This window comes from Gymnoscopelus braueri, assembly GCF_963280865.1.
Source record: "Gymnoscopelus braueri genome assembly, chromosome: 14".
NCBI classification, from domain to species: domain Eukaryota; kingdom Metazoa; phylum Chordata; class Actinopteri; order Myctophiformes; family Myctophidae; genus Gymnoscopelus; species Gymnoscopelus braueri.
Window position 1 is genome coordinate 28,952,361 of NC_137619.1, and position 17,040 is coordinate 28,969,400.

General features: G+C 43.7%; 2 protein-coding genes across 2 annotated transcripts in view; one reads left to right on the forward strand and one right to left on the reverse strand.

Annotated features, from left to right (window-relative positions):
* Window positions 1-17,040, reverse strand: part of srbd1 (S1 RNA binding domain 1) — a 91,800-nt gene that overhangs the window by 51,008 nt on the left and 23,752 nt on the right. The window contains exons 13-14 of the mRNA XM_080450419.1: window positions 10,655-10,754; window positions 9,745-9,852 (exon numbers count right to left, since the gene is read on the reverse strand). Coding sequence (XP_080306545.1) covers window positions 9,745-9,852; window positions 10,655-10,754 — 208 coding nt within the window. The remainder of the gene's footprint in view (window positions 1-9,744; window positions 9,853-10,654; window positions 10,755-17,040) is intronic.
* Window positions 14,145-16,172, forward strand: LOC308101091 (signal recognition particle subunit SRP72-like; the record flags this gene model as incomplete). The annotated part of the gene is made up of 1 exon (XM_080450420.1): window positions 14,145-16,172. The coding sequence occupies one exon, from the start codon at window positions 14,145-14,147 to the stop codon at window positions 16,170-16,172; it is 2,028 nt and encodes a 675-aa protein (XP_080306546.1).

Genomic DNA, 17,040 nt, shown 5'->3' on the forward strand with positions numbered 1-17,040 from the left:
ACACACACACACACACACACACACACACAGAGAGACAGATTCCAACCAATTGAGTGAAAATTAACATATTTAAGCCACAGTTTATCTTGAACTTGTAAACAAAGTGGTAGCTGTGTTTAGTACCACCGTTAGTATGACATTAGTAAGGCCATTGGAAAGCCCCTCACAACCAACTTGTGCACATGCCCCTGACCAAATATAAAAACTAAAAGTTTACATTCATAGCCTAGCTGTGAGATGTCTGCTCCAGCTGTTGATATTTTAGCACTTTGGTTAGAAAGGATTTCTCTAAGCTGCAATCCAAAGTATAGCCGACCTCGCGAATCAACACCTCCCTATGCTTTTCATTGACAACAATATTAGGGGTGTTAGCTGTAATGTTCATCATTACACACACTAAACATGCTCGGCTTCACTGTAGAATTCACACACACACACACACACACACACACACACACAAACACACACACACCTCCATGCTGTAAAACATCCAGCAGGATGCTAGAAAGCTGGAGCTTAACCATGGTCAAATGATGACACATCTCAACATGCATATGCATCACTGATATTACATTTCACAGATGACCGAAAAAATTTAAACCCTTATTTAACCTGCCGAAAAAGTGGAAACCCATGTTTTCCACTACGCATTGAGTGTATGGTGCCAATGCGTTCTGATGTGCTTTTTTGCAAGCTAAAAAGTTCAAAAATGCTGCATTAGTTTGTCCCTGTGTACGTACAGGGCCGTCAAAACCCTTTTTCTGAACACACCTTGCCACTCTGCTCTGGCGCCTCTACCTCCAGGTAAGCAGAGTGCGCGTGCATACACACACACACACTCAAAAGGATATCTCCCTGTAGGAGAGGTCACACTCCCTACAAAGCAAGAGGGGTGACTCAGTGAATGAGTCAACTCAAAAGAAGGCTACAGAAACCACATGCTCGCTCACACACACATACACACACACACACACACACACACACACACACGCACCACGCACGTGCACACACAGAGTCAGAGTTAAGGAAGTCCCGCAGGCTGCCATGCCTGGCTGTCATTCTAGCTGAGCATCCAGGCAGAAGAAGAGAGGGAGACAGAAAAAAGGAGAGGAGGGGTGCGTTAGAGGCAGTGATGGGGTAGGACGTGTGTGTGTGTGTGTGTGTGTGTGTGTGTGTGTGTGTGTGTGTGTGTGTGTGTGTGTGTGTGTGTGTGTGTGTGTGTGTGTGTGTGTGTGTGTGTGTGTGTGTGTGTGTGTTTGTGCGTGTGACATGATGAGGGCTCAGGGGGAGACAGAAAGCAGACGGTGCAAATGAGGCCGAAGTCTTTAATGAAGTACAACACTGTCAAAGGAGAGAAGAGAAGAAAACTAAGGGGAAGAGTTCTAACAGTGTTCACGTTGCTGTCATGTGTGGTAATTTCAGCTAGTTGGAAAATCTCGAAGGTGGAAGACGAATTTCGGCGAGGGAATGCGTTTTCCCCACAATCACAAATTGTGTATTTTGAACTTCACCTTGTTTCCACAAGAAATATTCTTCAGCCTTTACAGCCATGCATGCATCTGTGTAAAGGCATGCACATAGACGGCATGCATGTAACTTACAAACCATAGTCATGCACACATACTTGGCTGTTCAGAATGTGTGGATATGTTGGTATAAACAGCCCTTCAATTAGCATTGAAGGGCCAAATTGCATACAGAAATTAAGTCCACACATGCACACACACACGCACACACACACACACACACACACACACACACACACACACACACACACACACACACGCGCGCGTAATGTATTTCTAAACGGTAATTCATACACCAAAAAAACTCCTCAGTTAATTATCCATTTGTAACCCAGAGTGTACAATGTAACCAACTGGACTAAATTAATACTAAGGATTTTACTATGTATGTACTGTACACACACACACACACCACTAATACATAGAAAAACCCTCTGCCACATGGCTGCCATTTAAAGAGCGAACAAGAATTTGATTGGGATTCCGCAGTGGTAGTTTGAATTAAAAATAGCCATAGAATAAGTAAATGTTTCGTATCAACCCTTTAAAACCCCCAAGAAACAAATAAATACAGACACACGATACATGCAAACAAATAAAATGTAAAGAAAGAAATACACCGTGACACACTTTAATAACAGGTACAACTGTAAAGTGAAGATAGATCGTTTCCTTAACACACCACCCACATACGAGGAGCATGCTAATGCCAGGTGTAAAAGTGGGCCAGCTAATACAGCGCTTCAGTAATTAGGTCAATCTATGACATTAGACACATAAAGAGTGAAGACCCCTGCCTCATTGTCATTATTGCCCTCATGGCGGTGGTGACGAGGACTTCCTGGCGGGAGTGGGTCGGGGTCAGCCGTAGGTCAGTCGGCAGGGGAGCAGGACCTCATGGGGTCATAGTCAGCAGCAGGAGTCAACAACTCCCCAGGCCATTTGTACCATTTGATCACAGTCTGAAGGTTGGTTAACGTTAGAACATGAATTGCCAATGTTCATTAAAAACATCTTAAAATAACACATTTATAAATTAAAAATCCTTTCGTTTGTAATTCTTCCTTTCTTTTTGAAGTGACTGCGACTTGTCAAAACCAAATCAGTGACTACAGCACCTTTTAAATTAGAACTAATATTTTAAAAAATTGTGACTATAGTAACTGATGCAATACTTACTTGTCTGGAAAAAAGTATGCTACAAGTGGCTAATGGTTAGCAGAGTGTTAGGGAATACGTAATAAAACAGCATGCCAGGAAGAAGCTTTTAGTTAACACAGCCCAGATGACACATATCTAGGACACATATCTACACACACATATCTGAGCCTGATGTGTAGAGTGATTCCACATCACAGACTCTTTAGGAGTAAAGGGTGTGAAACCCAGACATCACAGTAAAGGAAATGGGAAAGCTATAAAGAGATAAAGAGAGCCTACACCCTTAACAAAGATGTGCTCTTTCTGAAGTGTCACACGAGGTGGTTTTATGGACAATCTATAGTTCTATAGTTCACTTTAAACATGAAGCGGGCTATAGAATCTTTATCAGTTCCATACTTTTTTGCAACTGGTCTGCATTTCAGCAAAGTGAGCACAACGCTAGCATACAGTGTGTCTGAGGGGACACATGAGGAAGGATGGGAAGTGCAGTGGGAGGAAAGGAGGGAGGGAAAAGAAGATATAGAATATAGACTTCCTATCATGGACAACTGGAACTCCAAATTGATGCACTGATGTTCTCTAATGGATAATGAGGATAGCCCACAGCTACACAAGGACAGAATCTTTTTTTTTTTTTACGCTGGCAGCCACGTCATAAAGGAAATAATACACTTGCCACAGGCATGCAATACTCACAAAGGTACACACAAACAGAAACTGTGAAAGCACACACGTCAAAATTATACGTACTGGACAGATAGAAGACCACACACTAGAAAATGCTCCCATATCGATTAATGTATTATTACCACAATGTGACAGTTTGACCATGAGCTCTTCATCACACAAACACACATTACTCTCGTATGCATACTCTCGTATGCATTATACAGCAGCAACCACACAATAGCTAGAATCAAGAGAATCAAGCGAGTTCTGAAATGTTGTTTTTCTTATCATAATAAAATGTCCATGCCCTCCTTTGCTTTTGCACTTTATTCTTCTATCCCTTTGGAGGAAGAGGAGGTGCAGGGGCACAGTTCCTGCCCACCACCGCGGGCAGGAACTGTGCCCACGGTGGTGGCGCTCCTCGGACGAACACAATTGGCCGCGTTCACGGGTGGGAAGCCGACAGGGGAGAACATTCTCTGTCGCTGCACTAGTGACTCCTACAGACTCCTACGAACCTGGAATCCGAAGGTTCCAGGTTCGACCCTCGGCCCCCTCCTGGCTATAGCGTCGAAGTGTCCTTGAGCAAGACATTGAACCCCTAACTGCTCCTGATGAGCAGGTTGGTGCCTTGCATGGTTTCCTCCGCCATCGGTGTGTGAATTTGTGTGTGAAAGGGTGAATGTGAAAAACATTGTAAACCACTTTGGAGAAAAGTGCTATATAAATTCAGTACATTTACCATGTGTGTGTGTGTGTGTGTGTGTGTGTGTGTGTGTGTGTGTGTGTGTGTGTGTGTGTGTGTGCGTGTGTGTTGGTGGTGGTGCTGCTGTGAGTGAGCATGTCTGTGCATATGTTTAAAGTGTGCGAGTGCATGTGAATGGTGACTGTGTAATGTATGTGGTGACTGCATGTGTGAGTTGGTGCATGCGGTGAATGTGGTGTTTGTAATAAATACATTCACTCAGGCAGCTGAAGTAGATGTCTGTTGGCTTTGATACAACTGGATCTGGTAAAAGTGAAGTGGAGCGACGCTATCAGACTTCAGTGGATCTCACATATTACACTTATACACATACACACACACGTCAGAATGGCTCAGGGCTGTGGTCCCAAACTAAACCTCTCGTATGCATTATACAGCAGCAACCACACAATAGCTAGAATCAAGAGAATCAAGCGAGTTCTGAAATGTTGTTTTTCTTATCATAATAAAATGTCCATGCCCTCCTTTGCTTTTGCACTTTATTCTTCTATCCCTTTGGAGGAAGAGGAGGTGCAGGGGCACAGTTCCTGCCCACCACCGCGGGCAGGAACTGTGCCCACGGTGGTGGCGCTCCTCGGACGAACACAATTGGCCGCGTTCACGGGTGGGAAGCCGACAGGGGAGAACATTCTCTGTCGCTGCACTAGTGACTCCTACAGGTTGATTAGGCCAGCGGAACTGGGAGGGATAGCATGTTCCTCCACACTCGTTACAACCTCCTAGTGAAAGTGCTCACTGTCAGATGAAAAGAAGCAGCTGGCAACTGCATGTGTATCGGAGGAGATGTGCGGTTGTCTGCACCCTTCCCAGACCAAACAGTAGGGGTTAGCAGTGACAGGCACTATACAAAAATAGGGGCAATTGGCAATGACTAAACGAAACAAATAAAAAAAAAAAAAAAAAAAGGCTTGGTGAATACGGTCGCCATTAATGGTTGACGCAGGACAGTCGACCAAGCAGCGCCACATCAAATACGAGGCCCAACATTCTTACTAGTCACATTACTAAAAGCAAAGCCATTAGCCTCGCCGCAGGAATGAAAGCCAGGGCAGACATTGCATCAAGATGTGGAATTCTGGCACTAGCTTAAGTGCTGGAGTCTGCTTAGAGGGAAGCAGGGGGTCTGTCGTCAAAATAATCAAGTGGAAGTTAACTTAATAAACGCCTGAGAGTCCTTGCTTTGACTGCTTCTGTTCTGGGAAACAGAGACAGAGTGTTGAAGGGGGGGACCTGGGCTATTGCACAAAAGCAGTGACCTCTTAGGCATTGCTGTGTCTATGTGTGGTGTGGTGTGCGTGTGCGTGTGCGTGTGCGTGTGCGTGTGTGTGTGCGTGTGCGAGTGCGTGTGCGTGTGCGTGTGTGGCTCAGGAGGTAGAGGGGCCATTTTGGAATCCGAAGGTTCCAGGTTCGACCCTCGGCCCCCTCCTGGCTATAGCGTCGAAGTGTCCTTGAGCAAGACATTGAACCCCTAACTGCTCCTGATGAGCAGGTTGGTGCCTTGCATGGTTTCCTCCGCCATCGGTGTGTGAATTTGTGTGTGAAAGGGTGAATGTGAAAAACATTGTAAACCACTTTGGAGAAAAGTGCTATATAAATTCAGTACATTTACCATGTGTGTGTGTGTGTGTGTGTGTGTGTGTGTGTGTGTGTGTGTGTGTGTGTGTGTGTGTGTGTGTGTGTGCGTGTGTGTTGGTGGTGGTGCTGCTGTGAGTGAGCATGTCTGTGCATATGTTTAAAGTGTGCGAGTGCATGTGAATGGTGACTGTGTAATGTATGTGGTGACTGCATGTGTGAGTTGGTGCATGCGGTGAATGTGGTGTTTGTAATAAATACATTCACTCAGGCAGCTGAAGTAGATGTCTGTTGGCTTTGATACAACTGGATCTGGTAAAAGTGAAGTGGAGCGACGCTATCAGACTTCAGTGGATCTCACATATTACACTTATACACATACACACACACGTCAGAATGGCTCAGGGCTGTGGTCCCAAACTAAACCTCAAGTCAACAAACACACATGGAAGTGAGTAGAGACACAGGGAGAACCTTGTTATTATTATGCTTGGACCCAGATTCTGGTCTGTCATTGTCTTGTGTTGCATTGTGTTGTGCTGCTTTGTGTCGTGTTGTGCTGTGTGCTGTGCACCCACAAGATCCAGATGGCTTTTATAGATGCAACTCGCTAGAGGGACACATTCCTGTTCGCAGCCATGTCTCTCTCTTTCTCTTTCTCTCTCAGTCTCCTTCTTTATCAGTCTTTCTCTTTGTCTTCCTTCTCTTGCTCACCTCTCTCTGTCTCTCTTCATTTCTCTCTCTTGCTCTCTTCGCCCTCTATCTTTACTTATTTTCTCCTCTGTTCTACCGATCTACTATGGGCAATTAATCATAAATATATCGAAACCGAAAAGGAGCAAGAGAAAACATAAGAGTAGAAACCAGTATCGCTGCATAATGGCAATGCCAGCAGCACCTGCCATGTTTTCAGACAACTCCCTCCCCGCACCCGAGAATCCTAGCGGCATTACCATTTCATTCGCACAGGCAGTTTGTTTACTTTTACATTGCACCTTTAATTACCTTAGCATTTTACAATATGTGTTGTTATATTCACTCATTCACACAGACATTCACACGCCACATGGCAGAGGCAACCATGGAAGGCACCAAACTCCTCATCAGGAGCAGGTAAGCGTTCAGTATCTTGCTCAAGGACACTTGAGCAAGATAGGGATCAAACCGGGAACCTTTCGGTTCCTAAACAGTCGCTCTACTTCCTGAACTGCCGTCAGGTTATAGGTATGTGATATACAAGTTATTGCTCGGCATTTGTTGTTTCCCCAATAATCCAACCTCACGTCCTCAAGTCTATCTGTATATGTATTGATCAGTTGTTCTGGTAAATGGAATAGATAAATGCTGATAAATATGTCAACTAAATATATGATGTTTTGTACATTATCATGTTAAAATGGAATGGGAAACACATCTCTGTAAATATACTGTATACAACTCCTTAAAGGTATCATGACATTTATTTTCACTTTTTTTATTTTCAATGTTTTATTTGGGGTTTTATGACCTCAATTACACCCAAAAAACCTGAACTTAGAACATTCAGTGGATTTTCTGTGGTCTGGGGTTTTCTGAATAATTAGGCTGAAAAGCAATCTGAGCTTGGCCCTTCGACAGTGAGGTCACTGTCGATTAATCCCGCCCACTCTCCTCCTCGCCCCTCCCCTCCCCTATCCTTTCCTTTGGGGGGGGGGGCGGAGCAGAGGCGATGATTGACAGGCAAAATCCCTCACCAGCGACACCCGCAGGCAAAGATTTCTTTTTACCCGCTTAGCGAAAGCTGCGGGTCTATGCAGAGGCAGACCTACGACTCATCATTCGACAGATAAATTTGCATTCGACAGATTTGTTCGACAGATTTGCGTCATTGGCTGTCGTTTAAGCCAATGGGATACTTTCCCATACTCTGAACGGGCGACCTCGTCCTCCCAAGCTATGGGACTATGCAGTCCTCCGAGCGCTAGCCGAATTTGGCTAATAGTTAGCTTGTATGATGTTACTAACTAACTGTTTTTAGCCAAGCGCGCTAATGTCCGCTCCCCATTAGTTATCGACGCAATTCGCGTTATTACTCTCGTAATTTTCATGTATTGTACATCCCAAAATAAAATTTATTAACCATGTTATGGTGCTGTAATGACTTTATATTTTCTCAACATAATACTGTCTTTCACACAGGCCTTGGAAAAGAGGATCACTTCCGCCATTTTCTTCTTCGTTGGTGTAAACAATGACACGGTTGCCAGATTTTGAGAGAAAAATAAGCAACCAGGTCAATGAAAACAAGCCCAAAGACTTAAGTGACTATTAGGCTACATGAGCACTTCAAACCTATATGCATCGGCTATTTGATAATAGACGACTTGGCAATAGCCGATCTACAAGCTCACAACAAAATAATAACAAATAACAAGCAACTACCTACATTTACAAGCAACTTCACAGAAAACAAGGTCGCTTGTAATTAGTATACATGGCAACACTAGTACGAGTACTTTCCCCACCACTGTTGCTGTTTTTAACATGACTGCCCTGTTTACAAATGAATGAATACACACTACAACCAAGGTTACTATAGCAACATTTTTCATGTAAGGTATGACGCTAAAATCAGCTGCATTTCATCAGAAAAAAGCAGATCTACAAGCTCACAACGCATCGCCGCCTTGTGAGCTTGTAGATCTGCTATTTTTTATTATGCCGTTTTATTGAATACTTCATTTACAAAAGACATTAATGAAACCAAATGGACCCATTTGGGTTTTTCTTTCATGTAAGCCAGTAGTGAAAAGGGCAAACTTGCAGTTATGCATTACAACTCAAGCCTAGCTGTTTCAAACAGTGAAATCAAAAGACAAGTTGTGAGCTTCACTTTTATAAAGGGTTAGGGTTACATTGCAGTATTGATACTTTTACTTAAGTAAAACATTACAGTACTTTTTCCACCATTGTTGATGTTTTTAACATGACTGCCCTTACGCTACCTGTATTCTATGGACTCACTTCGTTCATTGTGAAAATAGTTTCTTTCTTTCATACATAAATGAATACTAACTGCTCACCACCGGTCTTTTGTCCAGGAACAATGCATACAACACTATCAACCAGTCCTCCTGGGTGTGTGTGTGTGTGTGTGTGTGTGTCTTCATTTTTTTTGTTCATACATTTCTAAGTGAAACACTGTAGTTTTGACTTGGGTAAGGGTAGGCTACATTATGAAGTAACTATATCAGCTGGTGAAAATAGCAGATCTGTGAAATTGTAGATCAATTATTTTCACTATCATTGATATTGTACACACACACACACACACACACACACACACACACACACACACACACACACACACACACACACACACACACACACACACACACACACACACACACACACACACACACACACACACACACACACACACACACACACACACACACACACTTTATATTGGTAGCCAACCAATGAACCTCTGTGGAGTTATTTTTGTTGCATTCGAATGGCTGAGATTTTATTTTAATGACAACTTTTACATTTTGTACTGCAGATTGGGGCAAAAATAGCCTGCCGCAAGCGGGTATATTATGACTTTGTCATTTCTTGTTTCATTGCAGTTGAAAAGGCTTTAGAAATGTGAGAGAAAAACACCTGCCATTGATCACTGGAATGGAATTTTCACTTAAAACTTTTTGTACACTTTTGAAGGACCAGGACAAAGACTTTGAATGTGGTGTAAAAGTGAATGTCATTAAACCTTTAACCACTTAAGCCCTATTATACTTTGTCATATGAAGAATACTGAAAATAGCCAATCTACAAGCTCACAAAATGTGGCGACACATTTTGATCTGCTCTCTTTGCTCTTTTTGAACATTTTGAAATTTAGCTTATCTTTCTTTTTAATGTTTTAAAAAATTGCCTGTAGTGACATGGCCAAAACACAGTCCTAGGGACGTCCTAGGGACAAAGCCTTCAACTAAGGCTTTACAGAGGATTGGTTAGCGGGTTTCAACATGAATCTGTGCCTCCTGCGTTGACATTGTGTCTTACCAGTACGAAACGTCCAAGGGGTGGAAGTGGTGCCTGCTGATGAGGTCAGCGAATAAAGACTCCGTCTCGCGGCATGCCGTCCCGTTGCCAATGACCACCTTGCTACAGCTGGAGATGGGAGGAGAGCAAGGGTCATCAATGTGTCTGTACACAGACATATGTGTCCGTGGCAAGAATTTTTGTTTTTTACATAACATTGTAATGTTCTTATTTTGATCAGACCTCATTACAGTCTCCAGGTTTTCTTCAGAATATATAAGACACAGATTTACTATGACACTATGGCACATTAGGAGTCCACGAGGACAGTGGTTCTCTAACTTTTTATTTTCAAGGACCCCAAAAACTCTCAGGAGTTACAGACCTGTAAAGGTCATTTAAGGCTATAGCTATTTATGTGATTCTGGTAATATTATTATCCGCTCATTTGTATCTCCATGGCAAAAATATAATTTTTACAAAAATGTCCACCACAAGCCAGCATGGCGATGACCCCTGGAGGAGAGCATGAAGTGACACACAGGAAGACAGGGGCAGAAAGTGCCACTGAGTGGGGTTTTCCCCGTGCGAGTGGGGTTTCCCCCTTGTTTGTGGGGTTTTTCCCCTTGTGTCTGTAGGAGAGCATTTAGCTCCTATACAGTATATCAATGAAGTAGGGGGTAGGGACCCTGATGCGATTGAAAAAGTCAACAATAGAATGTCAACTGTACTGTGTTAATTTAACTCAAAAAGTGTACAAATGGAACGAGTCCTTTTGGTTGCATTTATTTTTGTACAGTCTCAGAGTTGAATTAACACTATGGATTTTATTGTGTACCTCATTTCTCATGCATCGCATTCAAAATGGTCAGTAAATATACTGCAAATGCATAAAGTGTGAATAATACGCCTCACCCATGAGTTGCAGTACCTGTATTTAATCATGAGGTGGCGCAGTTTGTCTGCCACACTTTGGTCGCCTGGTCTTTGCATTGAGTTCAGGTAGACTACATCTGTTTCAAGAATCTGACCTGAGAGACATAGAAAGACAGGGACAGAAAGACATGGAAATAATGAGAAAGAGAGAGGAAGACAATAAGAGGACATATAGGTAAAAAAAGAAAGAACGACAATGAAAGAGAGAAAGACGGAGCGATAATGAGAGAGAGCTAACGAGAAAAAGTGCTACTCGGTGCACAGGTCTCCATCAGGTCAGGTAGGTTATTGTGGGCCAGCAATGTTTGGAATTCAGTCATTATAGAGGTGAGTGGAATCTGTAAAAGCTGAGGGATTAATGTTGATGAAGTTATTGCAAACTTTAGATCTTAGACAATCAGTATGGAATATGAATCAGACAGATCAGACAGATCCGTCTTGATCACATGACTATAGAGATAATGTGTACGGATTTGCGTGATGTTTGGACAAAATCTGTAGGAGTATTTGTGTTTAGCAAAAATCATCCTCCTGGTAGCGCTATAACAGGACAATGAGAAAAGGGCGCCTAGTGGGGATTATGCGTGCAAAGTTACACGGCAATCAACGTGCGTTCATGATTTGAGGCATTTTGTTCAAAACGAGCCACTCGGTTTTTCCTTGGCCTCTAGGGAGCGTGCGTGAAAAGTTTCATGTCAACCGGTCCAGTTATAGGTAAAAAGCGTCACCAGGAGGCTGATTTGAAAAAGTCCGCCCTTCTGCCAGTGAACAACTAATCTCCCGCACCGTTGGACCGATCGCGTGGACTGTACACGCACACTCCCTGGAAGCCAGGTCACATGGCCTGTTATAGCGCCACCAGCAGGCAGATTTGAGCAAAACACATTTTTGGCTATTACCCCTACCGATTTTGTCCAAACATCACGCAAATCGGTAGACATTATCTCAATAGTCATGTGATACAGATATATCTCTGTCCCTTTTATGCCCATATATGGAGACCCCTGATGTCATCAGTATTAACTCTATAACTGCCAAAGACGTTTATAAACGTCTTTGGCCTTCAGCTATTGCCTGCCAAAGACGTTTAAAAACGTCTTTGAAAAAAAAAAAAAAAAAAAAAAAGACGTTTATAAACGTCTTTGGGCCTTCAGCTATTGCCTGCCAAAGACGTTTAAAAACGTCTTTGAAAAAGGAAAAAAAAAAAAAAAAAATTCTAAAAAGATTCTCTAATTATTTAAGATTGACACCTTTTCGATATTCCAAACGAATAAGGAGATAACAATTCCCAAAGATTTGCTGCTCCATCCACTTCAATGTTAAAATTGAAACGGACAAACAATTCACAATGTTTTTTGGTTTGAAACTACTGGTTTTGAGCTATTTTCAAACATCAAACAACACATGACAACAAGGTCAAATTGACCTCGTTGACATTTGTGAAACCACACCTGAATCTCATCTGTGATTAGAAATTATCTGGGATCAATCATACTGGAGAAAAATATTCTGTGGCTATGCGAAAAGGTACCAAAATCGGTCAAAACCCTGGCAGAGGCTACAGACTTTTTGAAATAACTCTGGCAGGGTAAGAGTTAATATGCCTACTGTATATATATCGGTCGGATTGATGATTCTGAAAAATCGGAAAAGGGACACATACTGTACATGGGTATATCTGATATAAGGCCATATACTGATGACATCAAGGATCTCTTTTAATGGACATTAAAGGGCAGGAACAGACAGATACAGATATATCCATATATGGGCATAAAAGGGACACAGGCAGACAGACAGATACAGAGAGGGACACAATTTTCATCGTTCCCGAGTAGATTGGTGCCCGTTGGGCACCGGTCTAGTATAGACAAGAATAGACATAACCATATACAGTATAGATAGACAACAGGCATATTTAGGAAATCCACAAATCTGTGTACTGTATGTCTGTCCACGGTTTATGCCTAAATATGGACATGACTGATGTCAAAGTACTGATGACATAGATGACTGACATGATAGACTGGCCAACAAGTATTTCTAATAACCGGTACTGAACTAGTATTGAAAAAAGAAACTGAGAGAGCGAGATAGGCAAGGGTGTCTGAGAGAGATTTATGTTAATGCCTCAGATAGTAGCAAGCAAGCCCCCTCGCACACAGCCTGTTTTTGTTTGCATGGAAACAAAGGAAAACAAACAGCCTCTGATGGGTGTGTGTACATATTCAATCTAACTGTTAAAAAGGCTTTCCCGACATCCAGGTTTGAAGGTCGCCATGGCTACTCGATATGTAATTGAGTGTGTCAAAGTGTGTCCATATTTGGGCATTACTGAACTCCATATATGCTCAGGTTTGAAGGTCGCCATGGCTACTCGATATGTAATTGAGTGTGTCAAAGTGTGTCCATATTTGGGCATTACTGAACTCCATATAAACTCCAATATGCCTGTTGTCTATCTATACTGTATATGGTTATGTCTATTCTTGTCTATACTAGACCGGTGCCCAACGGGCACCAATCTACTCGGGAACGATGAAAATTGTGTCCCTCTCTGTATCTGTCTGTCTGCCTGTGTCCCTTTTATGCCCATATATGGATATATCTGTATCTGTCTGTTCCTGCCCTTTAATGTCCATTAAAAGAGATCCTTGATGTCATCAGTATATGGCCTTATATCAGATATACCCATGTACAGTATGTGTCCCTTTTCCGATTTTTCAGAATCATCAATCCGACCGATATATATACAGTAGGCATATTAACTCTTACCCTGCCAGAGTTATTTCAAAAAGTCTGTAGCCTCTGCCAGGGTTTTGACCGATTTTGGTACCTTTTCGCATAGCCACAGAATATTTTTCTCCAGTATGATTGATCCCAGATAATTTCTAATCACAGATGAGATTCAGGTGTGGTTTCACAAATGTCAACGAGGTCAATTTGACCTTGTTGTCATGTGTTGTTTGATGTTTGAAAATAGCTCAAAACCAGTAGTTTCAAACCAAAAAACATTGTGAATTGTTTATCCGTTTCAATTTTAACATTGAAGTGGATGGAGCAGCAAATCTTTGGGAATTGTTATCTCCTTATTCGTTTGGAATATCGAAATATGTAAGTCTGACCTCCATATATGGAGCTGGCTGACACATGTAAGTCTGACCTCCATATATGGAGCTGGCTGACAAATCTAAGTGCGACCTCCATATATGGAGCTGGCTGACAAATCTAAGTGTGACCTCCATATATGGAGCTGGCTGACAAATCTAAGTGCGACCTCCATATATGGAGCTGGCTGACAAATCTAAGTGTGACCTCCATATATGGAGCTGGCTGACACATGTAAGTCTGACCTAAATATATGGAGCTGGCTGACACAGTCTGACATCATTGTGATGTCATTCCCATTCCGGTCTAATTAGAGATTAATCAGTTCGACTCGACTTGACTCAGTGTTTTAAAAACACACAGTGAAACAGTGAAACATGACTAATGCAGGAAGCTCTGTGGCTCCACTATGGACCGAAGTGAACCGCTGTGGACTGACGGGAGACTACACACGGGCCATAAACTCTATCAACACGATTCTGGACGAGGTCCAGGATGATGTGACAGCCCTTCATTGTAAGACTGTGTGTCTTATCCAAAATGGCAACTTCAGAGAGGCAATGGATGTCATAAACTCCCATTCGGAGGTCTTTGCCAGTGACGCCGTTGTTTTCGAGAAGAGTTACTGTGAGTACCGGCTGAACAGAGTGGAAAGTGCCCTGAAGACCATTGAAGGTGCTTCTGAGCAGACTGACAAGTTGAAGGAGCTCTATGGCCAAGTTCTTTACAGACTGGAGCGCTATGAGGAATGCAAGGCTGTGTACACGGACCTGATCAGGAACTCCCTGGATAAATACGAGGAAAAGAGGAAGACCAACCTGGCTGCTGTAGTCGCTGCTCTGAGTCAGTGGGAGGAGAAAGAAGCCTCCCTGGACGATCTTGGCATGCCTGAAACAACATATGAGCTTTGCTACAACGCTGCCTGCACCCTTATTGGTCAAGGTCAGCTTACAGAGGCCCTCAATAAACTCCGGCAAGCAGAAGAGCTTCGTAGAGCTTCCTTGAGTGAAGATTCGGATGTGACTGAGGAGAACATGGAGTCCAAGCTGGCTGTCATCCACTCACAGATGGCCTACATCATGCAGTTACAAGGCCGGCCAGACGCGGCTCTGCAGCTCTACAACCAGGTCATCAAGCTCAAGCCGTTGGACGTGGGGCTGCTTGCCGTGACTGCCAACAACATTGTTACAATAAACAAGGACCAAAACGTGTTTGACTCGAAGAAGAAGGTGAAGCTGACAAACGCTGACGGTGTGGAGTACAAGCTGACCAGGACGCAGCTGCAGGCCATAGACTTCAACAAAGCTCTCCTGGCCATGTACAGCAACCAGGATGAACAGTGCAGGAAGCTGGCATCTAGCCTCCAGACGCAGAACCCAGGTCACCCCCGACCGGTGCTGATCCAGGCGGCCCAACTGTGCAGGCAGAAACAGCACAGCGAGGCCATGGAGCTGCTACAGCAATTCTCCCATCAACATCCAGACACTGCAGCCAGCATTAAACTGACAATGGCACAGCTCTACTTGATCCAAGGTCATGTTTCGAAAGCATGTGACGTCCTGCGGTCGATTGAAGATTTCAAGCACAAAGCAGGAATGGTTTCAGCCCTGGTGACGTTGTACGCCCATGAAGAAGACATCGACAGCGCCGTCGATGTCTTCAGCCAAGCTCTTCAGTACTACCAAGCCGAGCAGCCCGGATCCCCATCACACCTGTCAATAGTACGGGAAGCCGCCAATTTCAAGCTGAAGTACGGACGGAAAAAAGAGGCTATCTGTGATTTGGAGCTGCTTTGGAAACAAAACACCAGCGACGTGCACACGTTGGCCCAGCTCATCCTGGCCTATTCCTTGGTGGACACAGAAAAAGCCAAGTCCCTGAGCAAGCACCTCCCATCTCCGGACGCCATGGCTTTCAACGTGGACGTGGACGAGCTGGAGAAGTCGCACGGCGGTGCAAACTACGTCAGGAAGAAGACCGCTAAAGTCACGGGAGAAACTTCGCAAGAGCAGCAAGGCCAAGGCACTATCAAAAAGACGAGGAAGAAGAAAAAGAAAGGCAAGTTGCCCAAGAACTTTGACCCCACATTGAGCCCTGACCCAGAGAGATGGCTGCCCCTGAGGGAGCGCTCCTACTACCGGGGCAAGAAGAAGGGCAAGAAGCTGGAGGAGGTGGTGGGCCGAGGAACGCAGGGAGCATCGGCAGCAGAGTGTGACAAGCTGGATGCCAGTAAGGCGGCTAGCAGCCCCCCAATGTCTCCAAGACCAGGCTCTGCGTCCGGCTCTGCTCCAACCAGTGCTGGGGTCTCTCCCCGTCAGCAAAAACCTGCAGCCTCCTCAGGGGCTTCCCGAAACAAGAAGGTCCCCCAAAAGAAGAAAAAAGGAGGTGGGAAAGGAGGCTGGTGAGCAGCACAAACAAGGCCGGACTAAAGGGGGGGGGGGGGTAGAATAAGACTGACACAGAGAGACACTCGCCTAGACTTCTGTTAACAAATAACATATAATATTCAATAATTGGTTTGGATTTAGAATATGTTTTGGCGTGCTCAGAGAACAATAATATTGTTGCTGTCAGGCAGAAACCTTGTATCTTCACAACTTTTTCATGTTTTTTTCATCATTCAAGAATTACACACAAAAGTAGTGAAAATAGATCCACAAGCTCAAAACGCGTTTTGTGCTTGTAGATCTGCTATTTTTGCTACTTTTGAATCTGAATCCTGAACAGCAACAATATGTGGAAGTTAATGGTTGCCATCGGGCGAATAGAATAGACACTACTGTATAGTTCCAGTGTTGAAGCCATTTCAATCAGTGTTTATGAAGCATCCTTCCATAAATTCACAAGATCTCTGCATCTGTCACCCGCGTATCTCGAGAACCGTCCGACGGATCAACTTCAAACTCAGCGTGCGTATCGCCAAGGACCCGAGGTAGCGTGAAGTCGGTTGGATCGCTGGTTGTCCAGAAAAGCCAATCCGACCGATATGTCCATATATGGGCCTATAGATCCATACTATGACGCCATATACAGTGATCTCCATATAAGGGCATAAAAGGGACACAGAAAGACAGACAGATGGGTACTATGAGTACTCTGACAGTACGTACCGTAAGCACAGCGGTTATTACATAAACGGGTGGGACATGCACCCCAGACTTGCATCGTACCCCAGTACTTGATAATGAACCTCTTTCGGTGGGTCTAATCAGCCCGTGTGTGGCCAGGAAGTCAACTATGAATAACTAATAAAGAATTGTGATTTATGCATCC